The sequence below is a fragment of the Falco cherrug genome, chromosome 5, assembly GCF_023634085.1.
Source record: "Falco cherrug isolate bFalChe1 chromosome 5, bFalChe1.pri, whole genome shotgun sequence".
NCBI classification, from domain to species: Eukaryota; Metazoa; Chordata; class Aves; order Falconiformes; family Falconidae; genus Falco; species Falco cherrug.
This window is the reverse complement of record NC_073701.1, coordinates 78,451,403-78,474,367: the sequence shown is the minus strand read 5'-3', so window position 1 is coordinate 78,474,367 and position 22,965 is coordinate 78,451,403. Positions and strand designations below refer to the sequence as shown.

The window sequence follows — 22,965 nt, the reverse complement described above, 5'->3', positions numbered from 1 at the left end:
AGTAAAACATCCTAAATACTTTGAGAGCGTATGTGTGTTTATGCATATGTATATACATAGGTACATATGTTTACATACATGTAAACACATATTTGAGTGCCTCTGTTTTATACATTTAAATTATCATAGGCATTGGGTATTTTACCTAAGTGACAAAGTCTGAGCCTTGCCCTGTTGATATTGACGGGTTCACAGACAAAGATTAAATGATTGCAGACCATGTTTACAGACATTTTTTAAGAGAAATAACACTTCCCTAATGCATAAAATGTGTAATTTTCCCTACTCTGGCCCTGGTGTAAGGTCTGTGATTGCACAAAACAGCAGCCTCTGCTCCATTTGACCTCAGCACTGGTAAAATAAAATGGTTTGTAATTTAAGATGCTACCAAGAAATTTTGAAAATATTGACATAAGTATATATCTATGTTTGTACATATCTTTACAGCTACCATCACGGTCATCTTTGCATCTCTGCTGGAACGTAAGTCTAGTGAGCATGGAAAAGGTAGAATTTGTCATTGCAAAAGACATGTCCTAAGATACTCATGGACTTTGTGATTTCAGCAGGAAATTCCATGCATCTTGACAGAGACTTCTCAGTTTCACAGAAGGATTTTCCTTTTCTGTTTCCAGAGAAATCCATGGAAGTTATCATCAGCTACAATGGAAACAGAAGTGGCAAGAATAAGAAGGCACAGGATCCTTCCCTGACTTTGCTGTTGATCTTCAACAAGAACTTCAGGAATTCATTTCATCTTTACAAGACGTGATTATTCCAGATGTAAAATAGGGATATAGGGATGACCATCCCCTCTGTCCTTCATAACATGCCAAGAAAACCACGCATGAAAGCAAATATTTAAACATGACCCAAAATATATAAATCCATGAAAAAAAATTTTCATTAACTTTGGTGGGTAAGTTTGCATTGAAAGCTCTAATACTAATCTGGCTATTATTAATTTTTATATATACTTATATTATTCTTAAACATACACATAATATATATATAGCTTGCCTATTTCACTTGCCTTAGATTTTTATCACCATGGTCACTGGAGCCGTTAAGGTAAGATGTGTCAGTTTTAATTACATGTATTTACAACAATATTTCTCAGTTTACACATCATGAGTGATATTTCTCACTGCATGAATTTTCAGACTGGTAACAGAAGCTAAATGCATTTTCCTTTAAAAGTTTGTGTAATCTGTGAAACACAAAGGCATTAAGCAGTTATATTTTTGTGAATCATGGTGCCTTTTGTAACAACAGCTGTGTATTTAGTTCAACAGTAAAACCTCAAACTGTTTTGCTAATGAAAAGGGAGCCAAATAACCAAGTGCTGGAATGAATGGCAGGCTATTGAAAGCGGACAGTTGGCTCATTACATGTGCCCCTCATGAATGATGTCCCTTCCATTTAGACTGGCATTGAAATAATCCAGATATACTTTGTATTCTGCAAAGTATTTTTAGGGCTTCCTGTGATCAAGATAAGACAAGATACAGAAATACATTCCACAAATAAAATACAATTTGTTAACTTGCAGCAGCAAAACTTCAGCATTTACCAAACAAATGCACATAGCTTTTAGGATAAGTGACTTTCAGTGTAATTATTTATAGGATTTCCTGTGGGTTTACCACTATCATTGGACTGCCACACATGCATCAGAAAATTTATGAAATTTTGGCAATATTGGGAAGAATTATTGCCCCTATTTTTCAGATACAGGTAGAAACATAGCCTCACTGAAGAAAATGGGAAATTTCCAATACAGGTCAATGAGGCAATACTTCATATAGGGAACTCAAGCTCAGAAACACTAAATAATGACATCTAAGATGAACTGAAACATTTTTATTAGTTCTGAATAGTCTCATCTGCAACTATGACTTCTTCTTCCTTTAAAGAGTTGAGTTTTATTCTCTTCTCTGATTCCCTTTAGCAAGTCTCACCCTCAGTTTCACTCTGTATGGCTTAGATCCTTTTTACTCCTCCTTCTTTTCCTTCTCTAGGCTTTGTTCATTTTTAATTCTGTGTATAAATTCAATTGCTTCTTGCCTCAGACATGCTTCCACAAGTCTATAGCTATCTAAACTTTTTGTGCGTGGTGGCAGGACTGCTCACTCTGCACACATAACAGCCAAGCAGCCTGGGTCCTGACCAGGATATTGACAATTGACCATGACGAAAGGGTTCTGAAAGATTTGATTCAGTTCAAAAAGTTCCTTTTGAGCAAGTTCTGACCTGATGAACAGAAATACCGAGCTGCCTTTTTAAGGATCCATTACAAGGACTACACAAAAGCATGTTTTAACTAGCGCCCTAGAACCGTGGAGCATTTAGCGCGAGCGTGGTAACTTTAACAGCTGTCCACAGGTGTATAAATTACTCCAAAACCTTTCTACTACTCAGATCAGTGTAGAATTTGGAGGGTGCAGCAGTATTGTAGGGAAATCCTGTTTGCCAACAGTATCCTGGGCTGCATTAGAAAAAGCACTGCCAGCAGGTTGAGGGAGGTGATCCTTCCTCTCTACTCAGTCTTGAAAAAAGTGCATTTTGGGCATGCAAATGTAAGGGAAACTTTTTATAATACCAGTTTTCTCATTTATGACAAACACACTCAGATTTAGATGGCTAGAACTCCATAAAGTAGGCAAGCTTTATTTCTAATAATGCCTAAAAGCTGAGGAATTTAAAAAAAAAAAAAAAAAAAGCTATTGACATGTTCCTATAGATAAACTGGTATCCAAATATGGATTAGATCTAAATTTGAAACATATGATAATAGAAGTTTATGATGTTTAAATCAATTTTTACTTTCATGAAATTTCTCGTACTTATTACAACCATATGCACAGAAGTCAAGAAAACATCTGACAGCATTGCTTGGGAAAAAAGATGTACTATACAAAACAATATGTGGATGACAGCTGCTACTCCCCCTTTAAATCTCATTCTGTCCTTGTGTTGAATAGTATCTTCTTTTGCTTGCTATTCAATACTCAATTGAATATTCAATAATCAATATTCAATATTCAATGAAGGTGGCATCCCCAGGCCCTCTGAAGCTGAACTGCTTGTGCTGTATACATTTCCCTTGCTAATATTTTACAATAACTTATTTTTCTCAAAAAGAACCAGACAAACAACACACAATATTCAACCTACCTGTGGCAATACTGATGAATAATGTGAGAACATCTCAATAGCTTACATTAGCACAAAGACTGAAACCAGGAAGACTGGATTAAGACTTTATTTCCTCAAAGCTGGAGGGAGTTTGGATGCATCATTCCAGTTGGTATCTACCTCTGCTTCATTATGCTTCTACAAAAAAACCAAGAGCCTGCCCCTCAATCCAGAAAAAGCATGACGGCCCTCACAATAATTGCAGGGAATCCTCAGATTTGCCATTATTGATGGGTAGCTCCCACATTCCCCTGTGGAGTTCAGCAGGGAAGTCAATCAGTGGGTGTTTAACTCTGGCTGGCATCCTCTGCACTCACTCCTGCAGTTTTGCTGCTCCTGCCTCCTGCCAGCACCAACTCCAGAGCTTTTTTCTGCAGGGCTGGCAGCTGCCTCCATGCCTCTCTGCTCCAGCCAGCACTGCACAGAGGCATCTCTGAAGTGCTGGCAAGAGAACTCAGAGATTCCAGCGGGCAGAGGCGATCCCCTGCCAGACTAAAGGAGCAAAGAACTGAGGGAAAAAGAATCACTGGGCTATTTAATCTTTTATATTCATGACTGTATAAAGGACAGCAGGAAGTGTGTGGTACCAAAAGAAAGAATTTTCCATCAAAAAGCGATGCAATTCTCTCTGTACACCTTTCTGTGCTCCCAGAAAGAAGTAACTTTTGCTTCTCAGAGGGATCAAAAGGAGCCTGCTAGGGGTGACAAAAGAAAAGTAGAAGTTAACCTCCTGACATGGCAATAGGATAAGCCAGTACGAAGGAAGATTATACTCAAAGACCTTCTAGGACTGAGAAGAAAATTGTCTTTGGTTCAGCAAAAGAGGAAATGCAACACCAGAGAGGAAATGTAACACTAAGAAGAGAGGGAACACAGCAAAAACGACAAACCAGAGGCCCCTTCGCAGCAGCACTTTGAATAAACAAAGCTGCCAGGGGTCGCAGAGAGAGACAAGAGCAACTGTCAGGACAGGACTTTAGGTCATACAGTCAGAAGAGAACTGTTAGGCCTAGGAGCTGCTGTGCTACATGCAGGAAGACCTGAACACCATCAAGTGGGAATACAAAGAGAGGGAAGACAAAGAAAAACATGAGTTAAGGATGGTATTCAAAGCTATGTTTGTTGGTAAGGCCTGCCAGGGACAACGTCTAGAGGAAAAAACATTGATGGATGCCTAGCACACTCTCAGCAGCAGAAAAGGAGGACTCTGCACTAAAGATTCAAGAAGCAGAAGTGAAGACCTGGGAAAGGAGGAGGGTTTCTTTAATGGAAGGGTTGGGGGGTTTTAAAGTCTTTATAGATTTAGGAAGAGGAATGAGAGTTTCAAAAGCAGTCAATTGGTCAAAGAGACAATGATGAAATGCAGGCCTTCATGATTGAGATGCTAACTAGAGATACCAATGTGAGCAGCTCCAACTGATGAAGGAAGGAATGAGCCATACGGAAGATGTAGGATGCAATTACAGCAGTTTTGGACAGCATGTTTGGAGAGGTTAGAGATGACAGGAACAAAACAAATTATTTGGTAGTTACAGGAAGGGAATCCAACTGGTGTTTTCATGACAGGGAAGGTCTGTGACTACCTGCATTTATTTGAGAGGAAACTTAGGGACTTTGAGAAGTAGAAGGGAAAAAAGAAGGCAGGGTGAAGTAGTCACACATGATATGAAGGGCAGGGATAATGACAGAGGAAGAAACAGAACGGATGAAGTCAACATTTGTGTGACAGCAGGCTGAGAAGCAAATGTGGAAAAGGTTAATGACAGAAGAAATTCATGCTGTATTTGAACTCTGTTTTTTTTCTGCAGAAGCAAATGAGGTGGTTGTGGTAGAGTCTATTTTCTCAAAGAAAGGGAAGCATCCAGTGAAGTCCAAATGAAGCATGTCAGTTTTTGTACAAGAAAAACTGGATGTAGATCTGTGACTGAAGTGAAGAGATGAGGACACAGTGATAGGCAGCTAAAATGTCAGATTAAGTATCAGCAGGGAAAAGTAGCTCAAGGGTGAACATGTTGATGTAGAAGTGATAATCATTGCCCTGTAGTCAATGTCTTATCGGTAATCTGTTAGCATTTCTCATTGCAGCAGTACAAGTGAAGCCCAAAAGTTAAGCAGAAAGTTTCTCGGATCAGTGTGGTCATGCAATAAACAAATGGCTCCCAAAGGAAGATGAACGAAGCAGGAGCAGAAAAAAAAACAACAACCAAACAAAACAACAAAAAAAACCAAATACCCCCTTCAGCTATTCAGGTCTTGCTCTGTAATTATTTCATAACTTTTTCCTCTCCAGAAAGTGCACTTTTATTTTCAATTTCCAGTCTCACGTATACCTCCTTAGCCTTGTGCTCAAAATTTACAAAGCTTTAGCTTGTCAGCTCTGGGAATTCTCAGTCTTTCCTCTGAATATTAGTTACATAATAGCTTGAGCTAAGCAATCAAAGCGGTGATAGGTCAAAAGGAAGATTTGCCTGAGGTCATGCAAGAAGCTGATGGCAGAGCTTGAAGCTGAATACACATTTTTTCTGCTATTCAGACAGCACAAAACCTGACAAAGCCTCCCTCACCGTTAAAATTTTGTTGGCTTTTTTCCAAAGCAGCGCTGTTTCTGAAGCCAAAGCTACAAAATGCAATAGCATTGAAAGAGCTAATCAGCCAAAGAAATATCCCCAAATGGCACTGCTTTCTAACTCTCAATAGCACTTCCATGATATTACTAATAAATTATGTATCTTACAATCAATATTTTCCACATCCGTCCTGTACTTTGTGTCATTTCTACTGCCTGTAAATTTGTACAGTTGTTGAGAAGAGGGACGAGACAGTAAAATTAGTATGTTACACCCAGTTTTCCCCTTGGATTTTACACTTGCCTTCAAAATACTTAAGTCCAGAGATGCCATAGCTCTTTGGTACTGACATTTCTAGTTATAAAAGATAGACTTGAGAGTCATTGTTCGACTCTCTCCCATCTGTTTTGTGGGACTAAACAAGAACTATTGTAAATTTTAGTTGGTAAGCGGTGGTGACAGCAAATGCAGCACTGAAATGTACAGGGATGATTGAAACATTTTTTGACATTGCAAAACAGTCTAGTATTTACCTGTCAGCAGTGCAGGATGCAGTAAATAGGCCAAGCAAGGCACCAAGAGGGCCAAGACTCCAAGGCCCACTCTCTGAGATGACAGAAGTGATTAAGATGACAACTACCTCCTGTACTTCAAATTGCCACTCGTCAGCTTCTGTAGGGGTTATGGTTTATCTGTGATTCACTAAGGAATGGGCCAGGCGTCATAGCATTACTCCTCCATGCCATGAGAACTTGCTCGGAAATGTCAGGATTTTGCTCCAGTGAGTGTATCTGGCATCAGCTTCTTGAGAAAATGCCTTCAGAAGTGAAAATGAAGCTTCGAGTATTTCAGATCTGAAAAACTGTGGAATAGATGTTTCATGAGTAGAAAGGACGCTTACGAGTTCATACAGATATGTGTTATTGTTTGTATTACCACAGAGTCTAGGCACTGCTGCTTATAAAGAAGATGCTTTCATGCTACTTGGTATAAAGAGGAAGCAAAAAGACTTTTCCTCTCCGTGGAAGTTTATTGTCTAAGACAATTGACAACTGATGGATCCAGACAGATGGGGGAAAGAAGGGCACTAATAAAAGAATGATGAACAGCACAATAGTAACATCCCACCTGAGACATAAGTAGTTCCTATAAGCATGAAGAATGGGTTGCTCAAGGGCAATTACAGTGAAATTATATAAGGCAGAGGCAAAGCTTTGTGTATGTTGAAGCCTCTCTGGGTTTCTACTGCTCTTTAAGAAGCTCATCAGAAACTCCTTCTGTAAAGAGAAATATTTACAGAAGTTGTTTTTTTGCACAAGTCTAGGGAAACATTGAGAACAGGGGTTCCCACTCATGAATTGATGCTTGATGCAACAGATTACAGATTCTAGGTTGATTTTGACATTAGATTAGCAGAGCTTCCGCTGGCTGTTTCTGCGAGCATTCCAAAGACACATATACTTTGAATCTGTAATAATTGCTTACAAGTTGCTGGGTTTTTTTAATTATTATTTTTTAAGCGCACACTTTCCACTGAAAAATAAAAACTGAGCTCTGACTAGGAACTAGCTTTTATCTCCCCACAGCATTTAGAAAAAAAAACATTTTAATCCTGCTTTATGTATTTCTACAGGCAGCTTTGCCCAAAGCAGAAATACGATCAAAATCGGGACAAGCTTGACTTAGGTTTTGGGGGTGATTTCAGGGCATTACCTGGTAACACTTTTCAATGTCTTAGGGGTTTTTTTTGTTTTAAAAGGCATCAGGCTGCTCTCCACCTCCTTATAAAACTGCTTCAACTGCTCTCCTCAGAGCAGGAATGGGTTTTGATGGTACCGAGCAGGACTTGCATCACTGCTGCACGGCAGCCGCAAGCTGACACGAACCAGGCACCGTCTGCGGTCACATCGCAGGCGGCCTGCGCGACCCGTTTGTTTTCCAGCGAAAAGCGCGGACAACCCGCCCGAGTCGGTACATTTTTATCATTTCACTTCAATAAAGCTGCAGCACGTACGTGCGGACCCTGCGCTCGACTGACCCGCGCGCTGGCCGGAGGCTCAGCGCGACGCCGGGCGGGCACCACCGGGCTCCGGCTGGCCGCCGCTCCCGCAGGAGCCGGGTACCCCCGGGCCGGGGCTCGGGGCCGGCCGCTTGCGCCGGGGCTCCCCGGAGGCGCCCGGCCCCTCCGCCGCCCGCCGGCCGCTCCATCCCGCCGGGCCCAGGCCAGCCCGGCCGGCCCCCGCAGAGCCCGTGCCCCGAGCCGCCCCCCGGAACCGGCGCGGCGCGGCGGCGCCCCGGCGGCGGTGCGTGCCGGGAGCGGGAGGCGGCCCGGCCGGGTCACGCTCGCCCCCGCCCGCGCCCCCGCCCCTTCCTGTCATGGCCGCTGCGGCGCTGCGGGAGTGCGGCGAGGCGGCGCGGGCCGGTGCCCCCCGGAGCTGAGGGCCCCGCCGGGGCGCGGCGCGGGGGCGCCCCCCAGCCCAGCCGGGAGCCGGCCGCAGGAGGTGACCGAGGGGTGCCGTGCGGGCAGGGCCTGCGCGGGGGGCTGCCCCAGGGAGCGGCCGGGCCGCCGCCGGTGGGACGGGACGGGACGGGACGGGGCGCGGAGGGGCGGCGGGGAGCGGCCGGAGCCCCGTCGCTGGTCCCCGCCGGCGGCGCTGTCGGAAAAGCCGCTTGTTCCGGGTGGCCCCGGCGGCCGCGGGCACCGCGCGGTGCCTCGGCGCGGCTTCTGCCGGGTGTGCCCCGGCCGTGGGCCCTTTCTGCGGGAAACCTGCGGAGCGCCGGGCGCCGCGGGGGGCCGCCCCCGAGGCCGGAGGAAACGCGGAGAGCGTGTGCCCGGCCCCGCGGGTGCGGAACGGCCCGTGCTGGGGGTCCCGACGGTGCCCCTCGCAGAAGGCGCGGGTAAGCAGCGCGCAGGCGGCAGCTACCCAGCCCCGAGCGGCCGGTGACGGGGGCCGGTGTAGCACGGCACGGAGCAGGCGCTGCTGGCTGCGGGCGGGAGAGCCCGTGCTCACTTTTCTCTCATGGCAAGCCTCCGAATGATTTCATTTCCACAGAGTTGTGTAACGAGGTAGCCAACCCGGCGTGCCCATCTCACGGTAGTAAGTCATTTACTTTTGTAATTGTGAAGGCAAAACCTGAATTTCCCGAGTCCCATGTGGATATTTGTAATACATCGATCACATCAGTTGGCTTTCGGCAAGACAGTTCCGGGGGGGAGGCCAGCAAAACCGTTGATGCTCCTTGTGTTTTCCTTGCAGATACCAGTGACGTACCTGCTTTCCACGGCTTTCCTCGTTTAACTGCCCCTTGGGATCAGCTGGTTGTCAGCATGCCTTCTACCAAGAACACCTCAAAACTTTTCCTGGTCCTCGTTTCATTGCTGCTGGTGCTGCCAGCTGTTGAAGCCCTGGATGCAGGAGATACCATCGCCTTCCTGCTAGGCCTAGGTGTCAGTGTCATCGGATTCTGTGCCTGCCTTGGCTTTTATGCAAGGAAAAGGAATGGGCAGCAGTGATTTCAAGAAGATGCTCAGATGAAGTGAATTTCCAAACATGGCTTGGGGTTGAGATCTGGGGTGTAAGACGGAGCTTTGGTTCTAGATAACTTTGAAAAACCACATAGTAGATATTTCTGCAAACCCCTCTTTCTGGGCAGTACAACAGCATCAAGATTGTACCCAGTAAAAGGGATTTGTAGGATCTGTCCTCATGACAGTAAGATGATTTTATATAGCTTTTGATTAAATACTGCCTTAGAGAACGGTAGGAATTATTTGAATGGGGAAGAGAAACCATAGAGTGGTTCACAGTAAATGTCTGTAAATGGAACGTGAGGAAGACCGTCAACAAGTTCCACAATTTTGGTTTCAAGGGTTAATCAGGAGAAAGCAACTGTTAATCTTCCAGTCAGGGTGACAGAGCACTGGAAGTACTCCTAACTAGATAGCTAGGGAGCGGACTGAGCCTGCGTTGACTTGTGTGCGTGTGCTCATGCTTTGTTATGTTATGAGTTAACACCTAACACCTCACTTCTGTTGCCACAGGGATGAGACTTCAGAGAACTAAGAAAACATGGAAAAATGGGGTTTCTTACGTATTTTTATTGTAGAATGTGCCTCTCCTCTAGCCTGTGTTCTTGTTACCAAGTAAATACACTTAAGAATGGGGCCACTATATTTCCTTAACATGTATTTCACAGAAAAGTACATGTAAGGCTAGGTAAATCACATCAGGGACATGTTGTTGTCTCTTGTTTATTTTTTTGTACCCGGCTTTCCTTTAGGCACACCAGTTTTAAGGCATATTTAATCTGGTATTTGCATTTTTTTCCCCAAAACTGAAGACTTACTTGTTTTAATGAGGAATTATGTGTAGTATTTCTGCTTTAGGGAGTTCCTGGAATTATAACAGGGCAGTTGTACACATGTTTCTTTTGCAATATGGAAATAACATGTTTTTTTAAAATCCTGGTTTTAGTCAATGGTCCATTGTTCTCCAGTGTCTTCCTCATGACAAATTTGTGTTGCTAGCTAAACATGTAGGCTTCTTACCTAACTGATGTATATGAGTTCCACAAAGATTCAGACCAAAACCAAAGTAAAAAAATCCTGATACAAAATGGCAGGTGTAAATTTTATTCATGCTCAGTCAGATTGTATGTATGTGGTTGACAAACTCTACTCAGTAGCATATTCGGGACTAGTTTCTTTAAATACCAAAGGTGAAATGGCACAGCCAGGAATGTCTACCTGTGGCAGATTCCTCTGGCTTGTTAGGGAGTTCTAGCTGTCCACTTGAGACAAGGAGCATAATCTAACAGCAGCAGAATAAAGGAGCATAGGAAGATGAGCTCTCCACAGTTCAGAGAATTTCCCTCTGGTCTTGTGCTGTGGACACTGCCACATTTGCTAGAAATCTTGTCTTCTTAACTTTCAGAGCTGGGGAAAAAGGTTAAATGTGATGCAGAACAATATATTTTGATACTGTTCTTCCCCTTCCTCTCTAAGTGTCTCTTTTCAGTAGAGCACAAAGCAATGGCTAGAAGAGTTGTCTGGCAGGTCTTATATAAAGTAATTGTGTGGGCAGATGATGTTCTCCAAATTCAAGTATGCCATTTGTAGCTGCTTTGACTTGTCTCTCCAATCTCTGAGGAGGCACAAGCCCTGGTTATTTCAGTCTTGCAATTTATGTCCCACTCTCATCATAGATAGAGGGAGAAAGGTAGAACAAAAGGTTTCAAAATTGCATGGGACTGAAACTGTAGGACTAACCCAGCAAGCCACAGGAACCTAGGTTTCTGCTCTCAAGTTACAGGAACAATAACAATTACTCTGATGAGATGCAGTCTTTCCAGGTAGCTGTTCTTGAACGCTTTCTGTGGCCTCCAAAAGTCAGAAAGGGACATGACGCACAATTACTAGGTACAAATGAAATCTACATCCGTAAGAGGAGCTTCAGAGAGTAGTGTCATGTTTGAAAGCTGCCTAGCAGCAGTAGATGAAGCTGTATGTGATTATTCGACTGGATGGATAGAAACACATCGTGTGATCTTCCATGTTGCAGCTTGGCTAAACCATCACCCTTAAAAAAAAACAAAACCAACAAACAAACCACAAAATCACCACTCAGTTCCCTTTATAATTTCCAAAATTAGTTAACTTTGCCAGTTTTTCAGTAGAATATTAACTAACTGTGCTTTCAATAGAATAAATTTTATTGCAAGCAGCTTTTCACAGACTCCTTTATCTTCACATTGGAAAAGATCCCCAGCAATAGTTTTTACAGAATTGTGCAACAGTTTCACTGCAGGAGAAGAAAATTTTAGCAGATTAATTTGCGTCGTGCAATAGATACGAGGAACTGTGGTGTTTGCCTAGAGCTGTATGTACTTCATTGCAAGGTGTCCGCACAGCATAATGGCGTTTTCTGGTTCTGAGAGAAGCTTTGTTGTTAAGACTTGCATTTGTTCATGACTTTAGCGTAAAATCTGATACCCCTGTTTTCCTTCTGTCTTAATAAATTTTGACATGATTTGTCATCAGCTTGAAGTGGTTCTTATGAAAAGGAAAATAGGGATGACAAATTACTGAAACTGCTGAAATTCTTTATATGAAATACTATCTTCTTACATGCTTTTGCTTATGTTAGGTGACTTTACAAACTGATGTGGCATAAGGTATGTTTTCAGTTGAACTTTGGTACAGTGAGTGTACTTCTCTGGGTCCTATTACCTACCTCATTTCAGTATCAGTTACTTTACAGCACTTCAAGGGGGCTGCTCCCCTTACTTTGAAAATGGCAGCTTGCAGTTGTGAAGAAGCTCATTTCTCTGGTACAAGGGAAACTTGGAAATACTTTTGACTATGAATTTTCAACATCACTATTACATAGTTGCCTCTGTGCCAGAAAAACCATTTATGGCAGTCTTCTAGCTGGAGACCCAAGAATATAAAGGACCGCTTTCTTTTTTGCTAAATAAATATGTTCTAGTGCTTCATAGTTATTTGAATGATACTTTGCAGTTTTTTAGACTTCAAAACTGCTTGTTTCATCCCAGTGTTGTTTTAAAATGGGCTTCTAGCTCTTTCAGGATTTCAGCTAGTGCATAAAGCAGTTCACTTTGCACACTAAACTAATACCATTAGTGGCTGTCTTCAGAGGAGAAAGCAAAAACAGCCTGACAATGCCCACCTCTTAACAAATACAACCTACCTTCTAATCAGTGGAAGAAAGCTGCAATTAGGGAACATGCAGCTTTTGACTGCTATGATTTCCATCTGTGTTAACAACAGTGTAGCTCAAAAGTAGCCATCCTATGAACATTTAACAGTCAGCACATGGTCCCTTTGTGAATGGACAGAACTCCTTCACCCCTTACGGCATACCTTCAAGTGCTGCACACCAGCTAGGTGGTACCATTCTGCTGGGTACAGCAGTACCTGGAACTGGAATACAAATGCTTCGCCCAGTTCTGAATGCACTCGCGTCTCGGTATATGAAAACTGATAAACCACTGCTGTGAACCCTTCCTCCCACTCAGATAAATCCTGCTGCTGGTTGTGATGCTGCTTTAATACTGTTCTAAGACTTGTCAATTATATGGCATCTTCCATCTGAGAACCCATACATGCTTACAAGTATTAATGTTTGCATCCCTGTCATATCCTTTGATGAGTGGGACAAGTGGAAGGAGAGTCGGTGACTTATGGTCGTGTTCAGGAGGTACGTGGTATCTCTGGGATGCTCACTGAGGTTGCTGGAGCGTGTTGTGCTTGCGGTTCACAGCCACCATGCCCCTGCCACGGGATCTGCCCCTGAACCATCCCAGAGACTCTTCTGTACTGAGCAGCCACAGCCTGAAGCTCTGGTTCCTCTTTGACAAAGCGGTTTACATAAGCTGTGTAAGAAGAGGGTAGGGAGTTGAGTTCACCATTTATAATAAGATAAAACATGACTAAATGGATGAACTGTAGTAGGTAGGTCACTGTGGTAAATGCTCTAATTTACTGTACTACAAAGGTATTTTTTCTGTTGATTTTTACATCTGATGAACGGTTTGGCAGATATAAACTGATGTAATGATGAGATTGTTAGGAGTGGTGGAAAGGAGGGTTGGGTTGGGCTGTCCTCCAGGTGTACCCTTGAACAAATTGTTAGTAAATGGTTTGAAGTCAACAGAAAGTGCAGGTTGTTCACCAGATCAGAAAAGACCACTAATTCAGAACCAAATGTAGCAAAACATATTGGGCAAGATTTGATGTGACTAAAGATGCACAGGGCCCAAAATGCTTAATTCCTGCTGAAATCAATCTTCAAAACTTTAAATGGACAAGTTTTTAATGCATTAGATACTGGCCATATTGCTAAGTGTTAAATTGTTAAAAAGGGTAAGATTTTTAGTTCACATGAATATACAGTAGCACCTAAATACTACTTTTCTGATATTCAGAGAGCAAGCTTTCCAGCAAGCAAGCTGGAATTTACATACCAAGCTACAGTATGGTAAATACCGTAAAAGGACATCTACTTGGAACTAAAACTAAGAGAACAATAAAATTATATATATATTCAAAACATTTCCAGATGATGTACTGGTCTCAGTTTCTCTGTAATAAAATCTGCAAATATGTGGGATGCTCTGTCACGTGAGGGTGCAGGCACACTAGACAGTCAGCATAGCCTTTTGTTTCTGGATCATTCATCTGACTATATCAAAACAGAGATTTTAATGAGAAAAAGATAACAAACCATCCTTTTAGAGTGCTAAGCAAAGAGACCTGTATAAGCTCTTAGTGTAAGTGAAGACCTGAAAGCAGAGTGGCCTCCAGCAGACCTAGGAGCTGTGACCATTAGAGGCAGGGAAGAAAGAATCATGCCCCCAGACACACTGCTGTCAAACACTAGAGCTTGCTCCTGGGTTGGGTTAAAGTTTGTGTTCTGCTTGAACCTTCCTGCATTGGCTATATTCCTCCTCGCTAGTCTTTGTCTTGGAAATGTTAACTGGAACCAACACTACTGGCAGCTTTCCCAGTTGCCATTCATTCGAGGCACTAAAATATTTGCGGACATCATACTGCTACTCTCCACTTTGCAAGTATGAAAGCATGAAATTTACCTTCTCTTCCCGAATGGGATCAAAATGCTGCAGAGCAACGCAGTTCCATAAAAATTACTAGAGGAGGGTTTGTCTTTTTCTTCTGTTCTTCTGTTTGTGCAGCTCTTTGCACACATTGTGATGATACTAATAATAAATAATACAACCGCATGTCCGTTTCCTACCCTCTCGCAGAAAAGCAGCAGTCCTAAAACATGACCAGTTTTAATCTTGGCACAATTAAAAAAATTTTTTGCTTTTATCTAAGTATGTTCCCTTTCCATTTAATTAATTAATTGTGCAATGAGGATGTCTTTAATTAATTCTAGAACTGTTCAAAGACATTTTCTGCCAACCTTTTTCTGAACTCAGATGGCTATGGAAATTACATGGCCAATACCTGCACTTACTTCTCAGACTTTAACCTAACATGATTCTTCATAAGTCAGATGGCAGCAGTTTTAAACTTTATTTTAATCTATTCAAATGAACTGGAGGATTACAAAAGCCATGTTGACTCAGTTTTCCTGGGAAGCACATATTTATTTCAGTGTCTGCATGAACAGCAAGGAACAATCATGCCTTTTTAAATTTTGATCTTTTAAGAAAGGACAATTTTGGTCAATTACCAATCTATCTGAGAAGTGGAGACAGTGTATCATCTATATAGACTATAGTCTAGATCTACTAAAAAAAAATAATTTTCATAAAAAGTAAAAAGGGATATCACAATGGGCCTTACCTAAGTCACTTTGCATCTCTTCATAAAAATTAAAGATGTTGTTCATATATCTGGAGCAGTTGCCAGTAAGAAACCAGTATTCAGCAATAAATGTCACAGTCATGTTTTTCATTCGATTGTATTTGCAGAAACGAAACAGAAACCCCAGAAACTATTATATATTAAAAATAGGCAAAAAAGTGCTTTTCCAAGAACAAGTCAGTGTTATCTAGTAATAACTATGGCCCTGAAGAAAATCTCAGTCAAGCCAACTCAAAAAATTTTATTGTCCTAAAATGAAACCAAGCTGTTCTAAAGGGGTGATGAAACTGAGCCCTTTGAACCCCACACAACTTGTCTATGACCATCTCCCACGCCAGGGTTATGGCCGCAGGCTGTCCTGATGCAAGGGATGCTGGAAACCTCAAATCCTGCCTTGGAAGTGATGGACAGCTGGGTTTCTCCAGGTGCCAAATGCACACCTGGGCCACCACTACTTGCTCCACGGAGCATCCCCCTCTGTGACAAAAGCCAGACAGGTGTACGTATTTATTTAGACATTCAGGAATAGCTGTGTGACTTGCACATCTTTAATCTCCTTCCATACCAGATTTCACATTTCAAAATGTAGTATTGTATATTACACTTTATTTAAAAAAAAAACCCTGTATATAATCTTTTAAAATACAGAATGTGCGTGGGCCAGGGTGAGTGATTCCATTTCAGTGAAGTATGAAAACAGAGGTCACTCTTGTCAGCTGAAAGGGTATTTCTGAATGGTCCATCTACAAAAGGGGGAAAAAGAGATCATCTTTGGGAAGAAACTGAGCCAGGAAATGTACAAGGTGACCTCCAGAGGTCCTTTCCAACCTAATTTACTGTATGATTCTATGAAATCCTAGTTGTAAATGGGATGCATAAACAGCAGCTCAATTCACTTGTATCTTTATGGCAAACAAGGATATATTTGTGGTGAACAAATCTAATCACAGTGTGAGCCCATAGGGAACCTGACTGCAAAAGCTGTGAGGCTGTTCAGTTATCATGTAAGACCACAGGGAAACCAGATGTACCAGGATTCTCCCACTGTGTCTAGTGAAACTCAATCCCTGAGGCATTAAAAGGTTATGGAAAAAAGGGAGCAAATACAGCATATGTACAGTAATCCTCTTTTCAGAGTGGGATTTTTAGAGATGGGTTTATGGGGCTAGTACTGTATTCCAAATGGAATCCAAGTGCTTCAATGCAAAGCCCCAAATGTGAATTATCTCAACTCCCGCCCAAGTCAACATTTTGAAAATATTAAGATTTGACAGCCTGACTAAAAGACTGTGTTGCACATGGAGTTCCCATCGGCATCAGTGGGAGTTTAGGACAAGGTCAAAAACAAAACACAGGTTTGGATGCAGTAGCTGTGTTGACAGGATGGAGGGGTCCCTGTCATTTGACCAGTAGTGCATCTTACACCAGATGGTGCTCATGGGGAAACGCAGCCACATACGCTGCATCCCCATCTCTTCCCTTAGGACAATATTAGCTGAATTATTTACTGTGGTAACTGAATGCCAAATTTTCATCTGGTTAAAAAACAGCCTGAAGTTGCTGAAATCAGTGCAGTCATCCTGATTTAAATTCATTTTGAACAAATCACAAGAGGCTTCATTCTGACCTTGCACCAGCCCTTATACTTCTGTGTAATGCAGCAGAATTATTCTTGATTTCCATTTATGTGAAAATTTAAATTGGTTCTTAAAATAGATGCTGTCTTTTTTTTTTTCCTCAGCCTGCTACCACTAAATTATTTGACCTACATCTTAATAAATATTTGAAAAAAATATTCTCCCCATTCTTGTTCCACAAATACACTTCAGATCTCATATATTCAAGTTAAGACTCCTTTGTTTCTCCCCCTGCAAGATTTATCAACCAAGGCAAAGGGAATGCACAAGACATTTGACTTGTCACCCACTCCCAATGACACCATACTAATACAATGTGCCTCTTCACACACTTTTAATGTATGTGTGCTGTACGCATCTGATGTACATCACCTTATAAATATATTTCCGTCTTGTTGCTCTTACCATTTCAGTAATAAGAGGAATCTGGTTTGTGTCTATGTTAAACTGTTCCTCAAGAACTCCCTTCACCTAGTCTACGTGCGCTTCTTGTATTAGATGAGAAGTACTCCATAAATTTTCTTTTCCTATCCAGAAGTAACAATGAAATCCCAGTGAAAAGGATTTCAGAATTTCAGAAGGACCAGCAAGGAAATTATTATAGCTGTAGACAGAAATATAAAGCACTCAAAATATGAACTTTCATGACTTTTGCCAGAGGTTTCTCTGCTTAACTCCCAATAGACTTAATAGGAATTAAGAATTTAAATCCTTTCTACTTCCAAAGGAATACTGACCTTCCAATAGCAAATGTAGAGCATGTGATCACTTTATGCACACTACCAAAATAATCTGAAATCGTTTGTACATAATAGTCAGACTGCTGCCTTAATGTATCATAATGCCAACCGTCTTAACTCAGGAGAATGAAAATTGCCTGATTTAGTGCAAAATACAGGCATTGGGAAGCAAATGTTACACAAACAGGGTGAAGAAGCACTGACAGACATACCTTAAATACATTCTCTTTCATGTAGCAGTAGGTGAGCCATTTGCTCAGTAAGAATTCCATGTCCTCTTACAGGACTGGGCTTTTGGGTTTTCATTATCTGATGTTGAAAACCCACTTGCCTTTTGTCCTATGTTTGCAAAAGCTGAACTCTGGTTTCACAAGAAATAAATGCTAAGGAAGTAAACTTCATGAGTGAAAGACTGGGGCTTTTTCATTTTTGAACCAGTTGAGCCCTGCCAGCTGCTTACAGTAACAACTTCTGGTCTTATCACAAAGACTGAGAAATGTGCAGCTTATATGGAACTAGGACATTTGTAAAGAGTTTTATAAGTACATGTTTCTCTAAACTTACCCCAGAAATAATAAAAGCCCATAAACAACCCTGGTTCAAAAAATTCCTTCTAGGATGTTCACGCTGAACAGACCAGAACAAATCTTCCACCATCCCCTGGTAGAGACATTTCAGAAATCCTTTCTTAAATCTGCTATATGGTGTAGTTTTATTTACATTACAGCATACCTAACCCTTAAACCATAATGCTGATTCAAAGTATACTATACTTGTATCTTTTTCTTCATTTAAGCACTTGCAAGCCCAATGCTAAAATCTGAACATTTTCTTAGTACCAATAATTATTCATCCTCTTACTCTTATATTTTTCAATTTCAGAATTCCCGACATGATTTAATATGTAAGTTTTTTACATTAAAAAGAAGCATTTAGCATTATTTTGTGTTTTGAAAGGTATCTTACTGTATCTGTTCATTAGGAGCCATATTTGAATATCTGCACCCGCAGATTTTTAAGTAAAGGCTAAATGGTTTAAGGGTCAAAAACCTACCTCACCTTAAAATAAGTTTGGTTTAAGTAGGTCCATAATTGCATTCCAAGACTGCCAAGTGAAGCAGAAGTCTGAAAGTTTTGTAATTAAGACTATAACTTTAGTTGTCTGCAACTTCTTACTGTATCTAATGAAGGTTATTCCAGCCGCATTCATTATCTAACTAGGTTTGCCTGAATTGGCCAAAAGTGCATTTAAAACTAGCCTTGCAGTTCCACTAATTCTATAGTCTCAATTGCCTCTGTCTGCCTGTGACAGCAGAAAATAACTTCTTACATTCCTGCAACAAGTTTTTTTTCTTCTGAATTCTTCTGTCTTACTCCTTAATGGCCATGACATTACCTTCACTTTTTAAACTTTTACTTCTCTTTCAGTATCACTAAGTTTTCCCAAGATGTGATCCATGTTATGGTAACTAACCCACTTGGACAAATAAATTATTCTGAGAAATTGCCAGCTCTTTTTGTATGAAAGTCTTCCATTTGAATTCAGGTTGTTGGCATTTCGTTATGTTCCATGGCTGGCCTTGTGGCAATATCCTTTACAAATTCAATGCAGGAAAATTCAATGTTTAAGTAAAAAGAAAGTAAAAACTGCTCTCTTTCCAATCAAGAGCATGCAGGTTGAAACAGATATATCTTGAGAACCCATGATATCAAAGAGAATTCCTAAGTTTTACATAAATTCCTCAAATTGCCACAGTTTTGTTATGCATGCATATTTATGAGGTAATATTATACATAATAGAGAGATACAGTATATCAAGTAAATGTTCTGTTAGCTTCTGAAGCTTAAATACAGATTTTACAATGCAGCACAGAATTACACAACAGGTACATTTTACTTGGCCTGTACTGTGAGGAACTGGTGTGTTCACTCATCAAAAGAGCTCTTTTATATCCAGGTACATAACCCAGATTAGGAAAAACAGATTGCTATTATTTAGATCTCTTACTTCCACATTTTATTTTAATAATGGAGAGCAAATAAATCCACTGAGGCTTAATAAAATTATGTAGTGAGGAACTGCAAGAGCTTAAGAGGTGATTTAGATACCTAAACCATGACTTAAACAGAATTTAGGACATAAAGCCTCCAGAGAGGGACCCAGAAATCCCTCACTGCAGCAACAGCAAGACTTCTCAGTGCTCACTTTTCAGTTGGACCTGAGGTTGCAAGCTTTCCATTCATGTCCAGAACTGCAAGAGTGTGCAGTCCAGAATCTCTGTGACCTAGATGTGAGACAGAGCATAACCTAAATGCCTTACTCCCAGCAATGTCCCTAGAAGAGTCTGATTTGAGTGGTGTGCTCAGGTAACGTATATCAGCAGCAGTGCTGAGCCCACTGAATGCACAAATGCTGCAGAAAGCTCACCTTTTCCATAACCTCCTAATAGTTACATCCCATGAAACAGAAGATCTGGAATTCAAGCTCAGTCTCCCACATCCAAAAAATGTTTCCTGCAGTTCCAGGAGGTCCAGTCCTGGAAAGCATGCTCTCCTGTTTGTCCTGGACCCTCTATGTATAAAAATGCAAGGGCAGTGGCACAGAAGGTGGTGGCATGTGGACAAGAGAGACTGATTTCCATGTCTGCTATTTAGGGTAGCTGCCTCTTATGTCAAGACTGAAGTCCGGGTCTCAGCTCCATGGCCTGATACTATGTGGTCAATCAGAAAACAAAGCAAAACCAGCACTAAACAATCAAGGTAGCAGAGACAAAATCCCACATGTTTCTCCTGCCAGCACAGGGTCTTATCTAGTACAGTGCAACATCTTGTTCCCACTCAGTTTTTTACCCTTTTCTTTAAACACCATACGCAAACATTGCCTAACTATATGCAAATAGTAGTCCAATTAAGCAAACGATATTGCCGTTTGCTAATATTGGGTTTGACTAGTTTGGCAGGTGACATTTCAATAAAACATTAATTCTTTCATACCTCCATAAAATAGGCAATGGAGTAATAAATGTATATTTACAGTTGCATCATAAGGCTGCATTCATGCAGTTCCTCCTACTGTGCCATCATAGTGCTGTTCTGATAGTATCTGCAGAATTCAAACTGTTGTGTTTCTTAACAGATGACCTACCTTTATCCAGAGATAGACTGTTCTCTGCATCCTTGCAAGTGTAAAACTTAAAATTGCTTCTCCTTGTTCTACATACAAATGAGAACATTTCATACTTAATATCCAACAAACTGACAAAATGGGACCATGGCATTAAGTTCTAGGTATGAAATTCGTTGCAGTGAACAAGTAACAGCTGAGTTGACACAGGAATATCCAAGAGTATTTCTGCTTTCTAGATCATAAAACCTGAAGCTCACTAGAACATATATTCGTGCTAGCTGCTTGCAAAGCCAGTGTTCACTCTACATCTCAGACATTACAGACTTGCCTCTCCATTGCCTCAGTTTTACACATTTCAAGCAATTATCATTCAGCAGTATACTTTTTTAACCAACTTATATTTTCTTTGCAGACCTTTAAATCAGTCCAGAGTCATTATACTGTACTGTCTGTATTATCTTAAATTAAAATTTGAACAATAAATTAGTAGGAAGTCTAATGACTACGTGTGAACGGGTCATATCAGCAAAAATAAATATTTCTAACACTGACACTTAATTTTTGTGCCTAAGTACAGCCTGAAAGTCTTCTGAAGGCTGTCAGTGACAGTTATCCTGTTTTATCCTATTATTTTTAAATCCCCTTCTCAGTATATTGCTAGAAATAGAAAATGCATTGCCAAGTAGTCTCTCTAATCCTACAACATACTGTCCATTCATTGTTCACCTCTAACCTAACCTTAAAGATGGCAGAAAATGGAAACATTTATATATCTCAGCTCTACAAAAGTGGTTGATTTGACATATATCCCTACACACTGACAACAGTCATGCAAATAGTTCTATGACCACCGGAAGAAATGGAGAGTAACTGCAACAGAAGCAAGGAGGAGCTCAGTAGTGTGGCTGTTGATCCGTTTGATGCTGGCCTGACGAACAGCATGTGTGCAGTCTGTCACAGAACCAGCAAGGTCTTTGGGTCTAACACAATGCTGTGCTAGCTACTTGCCATTCTGCCCTTGGATAGGGAAACCACGGTGACATATCCAGTGTCCTGCTCAGCCACACAGCTGAGTGCAGCCAAGCTTGGTCACAAAGAGTTTGAATTGGGAAGGGATCAAGACTCCAGGCCGTGGCCAGTTTTGACTAGCAGATGAACTGCTGTATGGACGAGGGTCCCTAAGGAGTGGTGGCCAGCCTGATAGTGGTGGCCAGCCTGAAAGAACAGCAAGGGGAAAAGGTAAATGATAGGACAAGCAGCCAACACCTATATTCACAAAATTTATAAGAGCTTCACCTGCCTCTGAGCCCCTGCTCTGATTTCACTAAAATCAGCCTCAAGGTCTAAAAGACATTGAAGGGGAGGAAACGTGCATAAATTCACTTAGTCATTATGTAGCTTCATGACAGAAAGTATATGAAAAATAATGAACCATAATCACTCCTTCATTAGGCCCCAACCGTGTCCTAATAAAGTCCAGTAAGCCAAGAGCACAGAAAAAGATGGGAGCAATATGTGCCAGCCTGGCAGTCTCCCCAGTCATCCGAAGAAGCATTCCACACATATCCATACTTGCTGGAAAACTATGGAAGAGCTTGAGACAGAGTAGGTTTACATAACTGGTATAGTTATGTGTATCTCAGACATGAGGCTGTCTATACTTAATATCAGGTGCACAAAAATGTTGGATGCAGCTCAGCTGGAAGAAGTCATCCTTCCCCTTTCTCTCAGGCATTTTCAGATTCCTCTCTCAAGGCAAGCATTCTGTTCCGTAATGTCACTAACCCCGTTCATTTTGCTCCACAGTGTTCCACTGGTGTCTATAATGGCAATAGGAAAAAAGTGTTCTGTGATTGGCACCGTTAATGACCATGACTCTGCAGAACTGCTGTGTGCTTCAGCAGTGGTTAGCTGATTTCAGGTCCTGAATTTCCACTTAGTAAGGTAAACCAGGAGCATTACATAGCCTGTGAGAAGGCATTTTACTGAAAAATCATGTGTTAGAATAGACAAAACTAGTATCAAATATAGTATCTGAGAAGGGGTGACGTTCACAAACAACACAAACCAAACACTTCCTTTGTTTAAAAAAGAAAATCTACAAACTTTTGTCCATCATCAGTTTCTAAAGCTAATAGGTGCTTTTAAAATCATACTAACAGATTCCTTCACTGGAGTAAATTACCAGAGCTTTCAATGTTAGTGGTCCTGAGATGCTGACTTACATTGGCTGCAAATCTTCTCCTGTGTGGGGATGCTCCACTTTTACCTGAACGTGGTTGGTAGAGTGTCAGAAGGCCAAGACAGCAAGTGTTCTTCCGAGGTCAGCAGCTCAGGACC

At 41.4% G+C, this 22,965-nt stretch overlaps 1 protein-coding gene and 1 long non-coding RNA gene across 3 annotated transcripts; one reads left to right on the top strand and one right to left on the bottom strand.

Annotated features, from left to right (window-relative positions):
* Positions 1 to 550: 550 nt before the first annotated feature.
* On the bottom strand, positions 551 to 7,845 carry LOC114016548 (uncharacterized). The gene is made up of 3 exons (XR_003561041.2): positions 7,479 to 7,845; positions 6,299 to 6,627; positions 551 to 660 (listed from the first exon to the last, which is right to left on the bottom strand). It is a non-coding gene; the product is annotated as an uncharacterized LOC114016548 (long non-coding RNA).
* A 251-nt stretch (positions 7,846 to 8,096) lies between these two features.
* On the top strand, positions 8,097 to 11,804 carry SMIM30 (small integral membrane protein 30). Of its 2 annotated transcripts, none has more exons than XM_055711841.1 (2): positions 8,097 to 8,266; positions 9,023 to 11,804. In XM_055711841.1, exon 2 carries the CDS (start codon positions 9,094 to 9,096, stop codon positions 9,277 to 9,279), a length of 186 nt encoding a protein of 61 aa, XP_055567816.1. In that variant the 5' UTR covers positions 8,097 to 8,266; positions 9,023 to 9,093; the 3' UTR covers positions 9,280 to 11,804. The 2 variants fall into 2 exon arrangements, with proteins under 2 accessions (XP_055567816.1, XP_027664826.1); XM_027809025.2 differs by lacking the exon at positions 8,097 to 8,266 and adding an exon at positions 8,463 to 8,863.
* Positions 11,805 to 22,965: the final 11,161 nt, after the last annotated feature.

Bases quoted from the DNA above. Each gene is read 5' to 3' on its own strand.
- SMIM30 (XM_055711841.1), top strand. From the start codon at position 9,094: ATGCCTTCTACCAAGAACACCTCAAAACTTTTCCTGGTCCTCGTTTCA.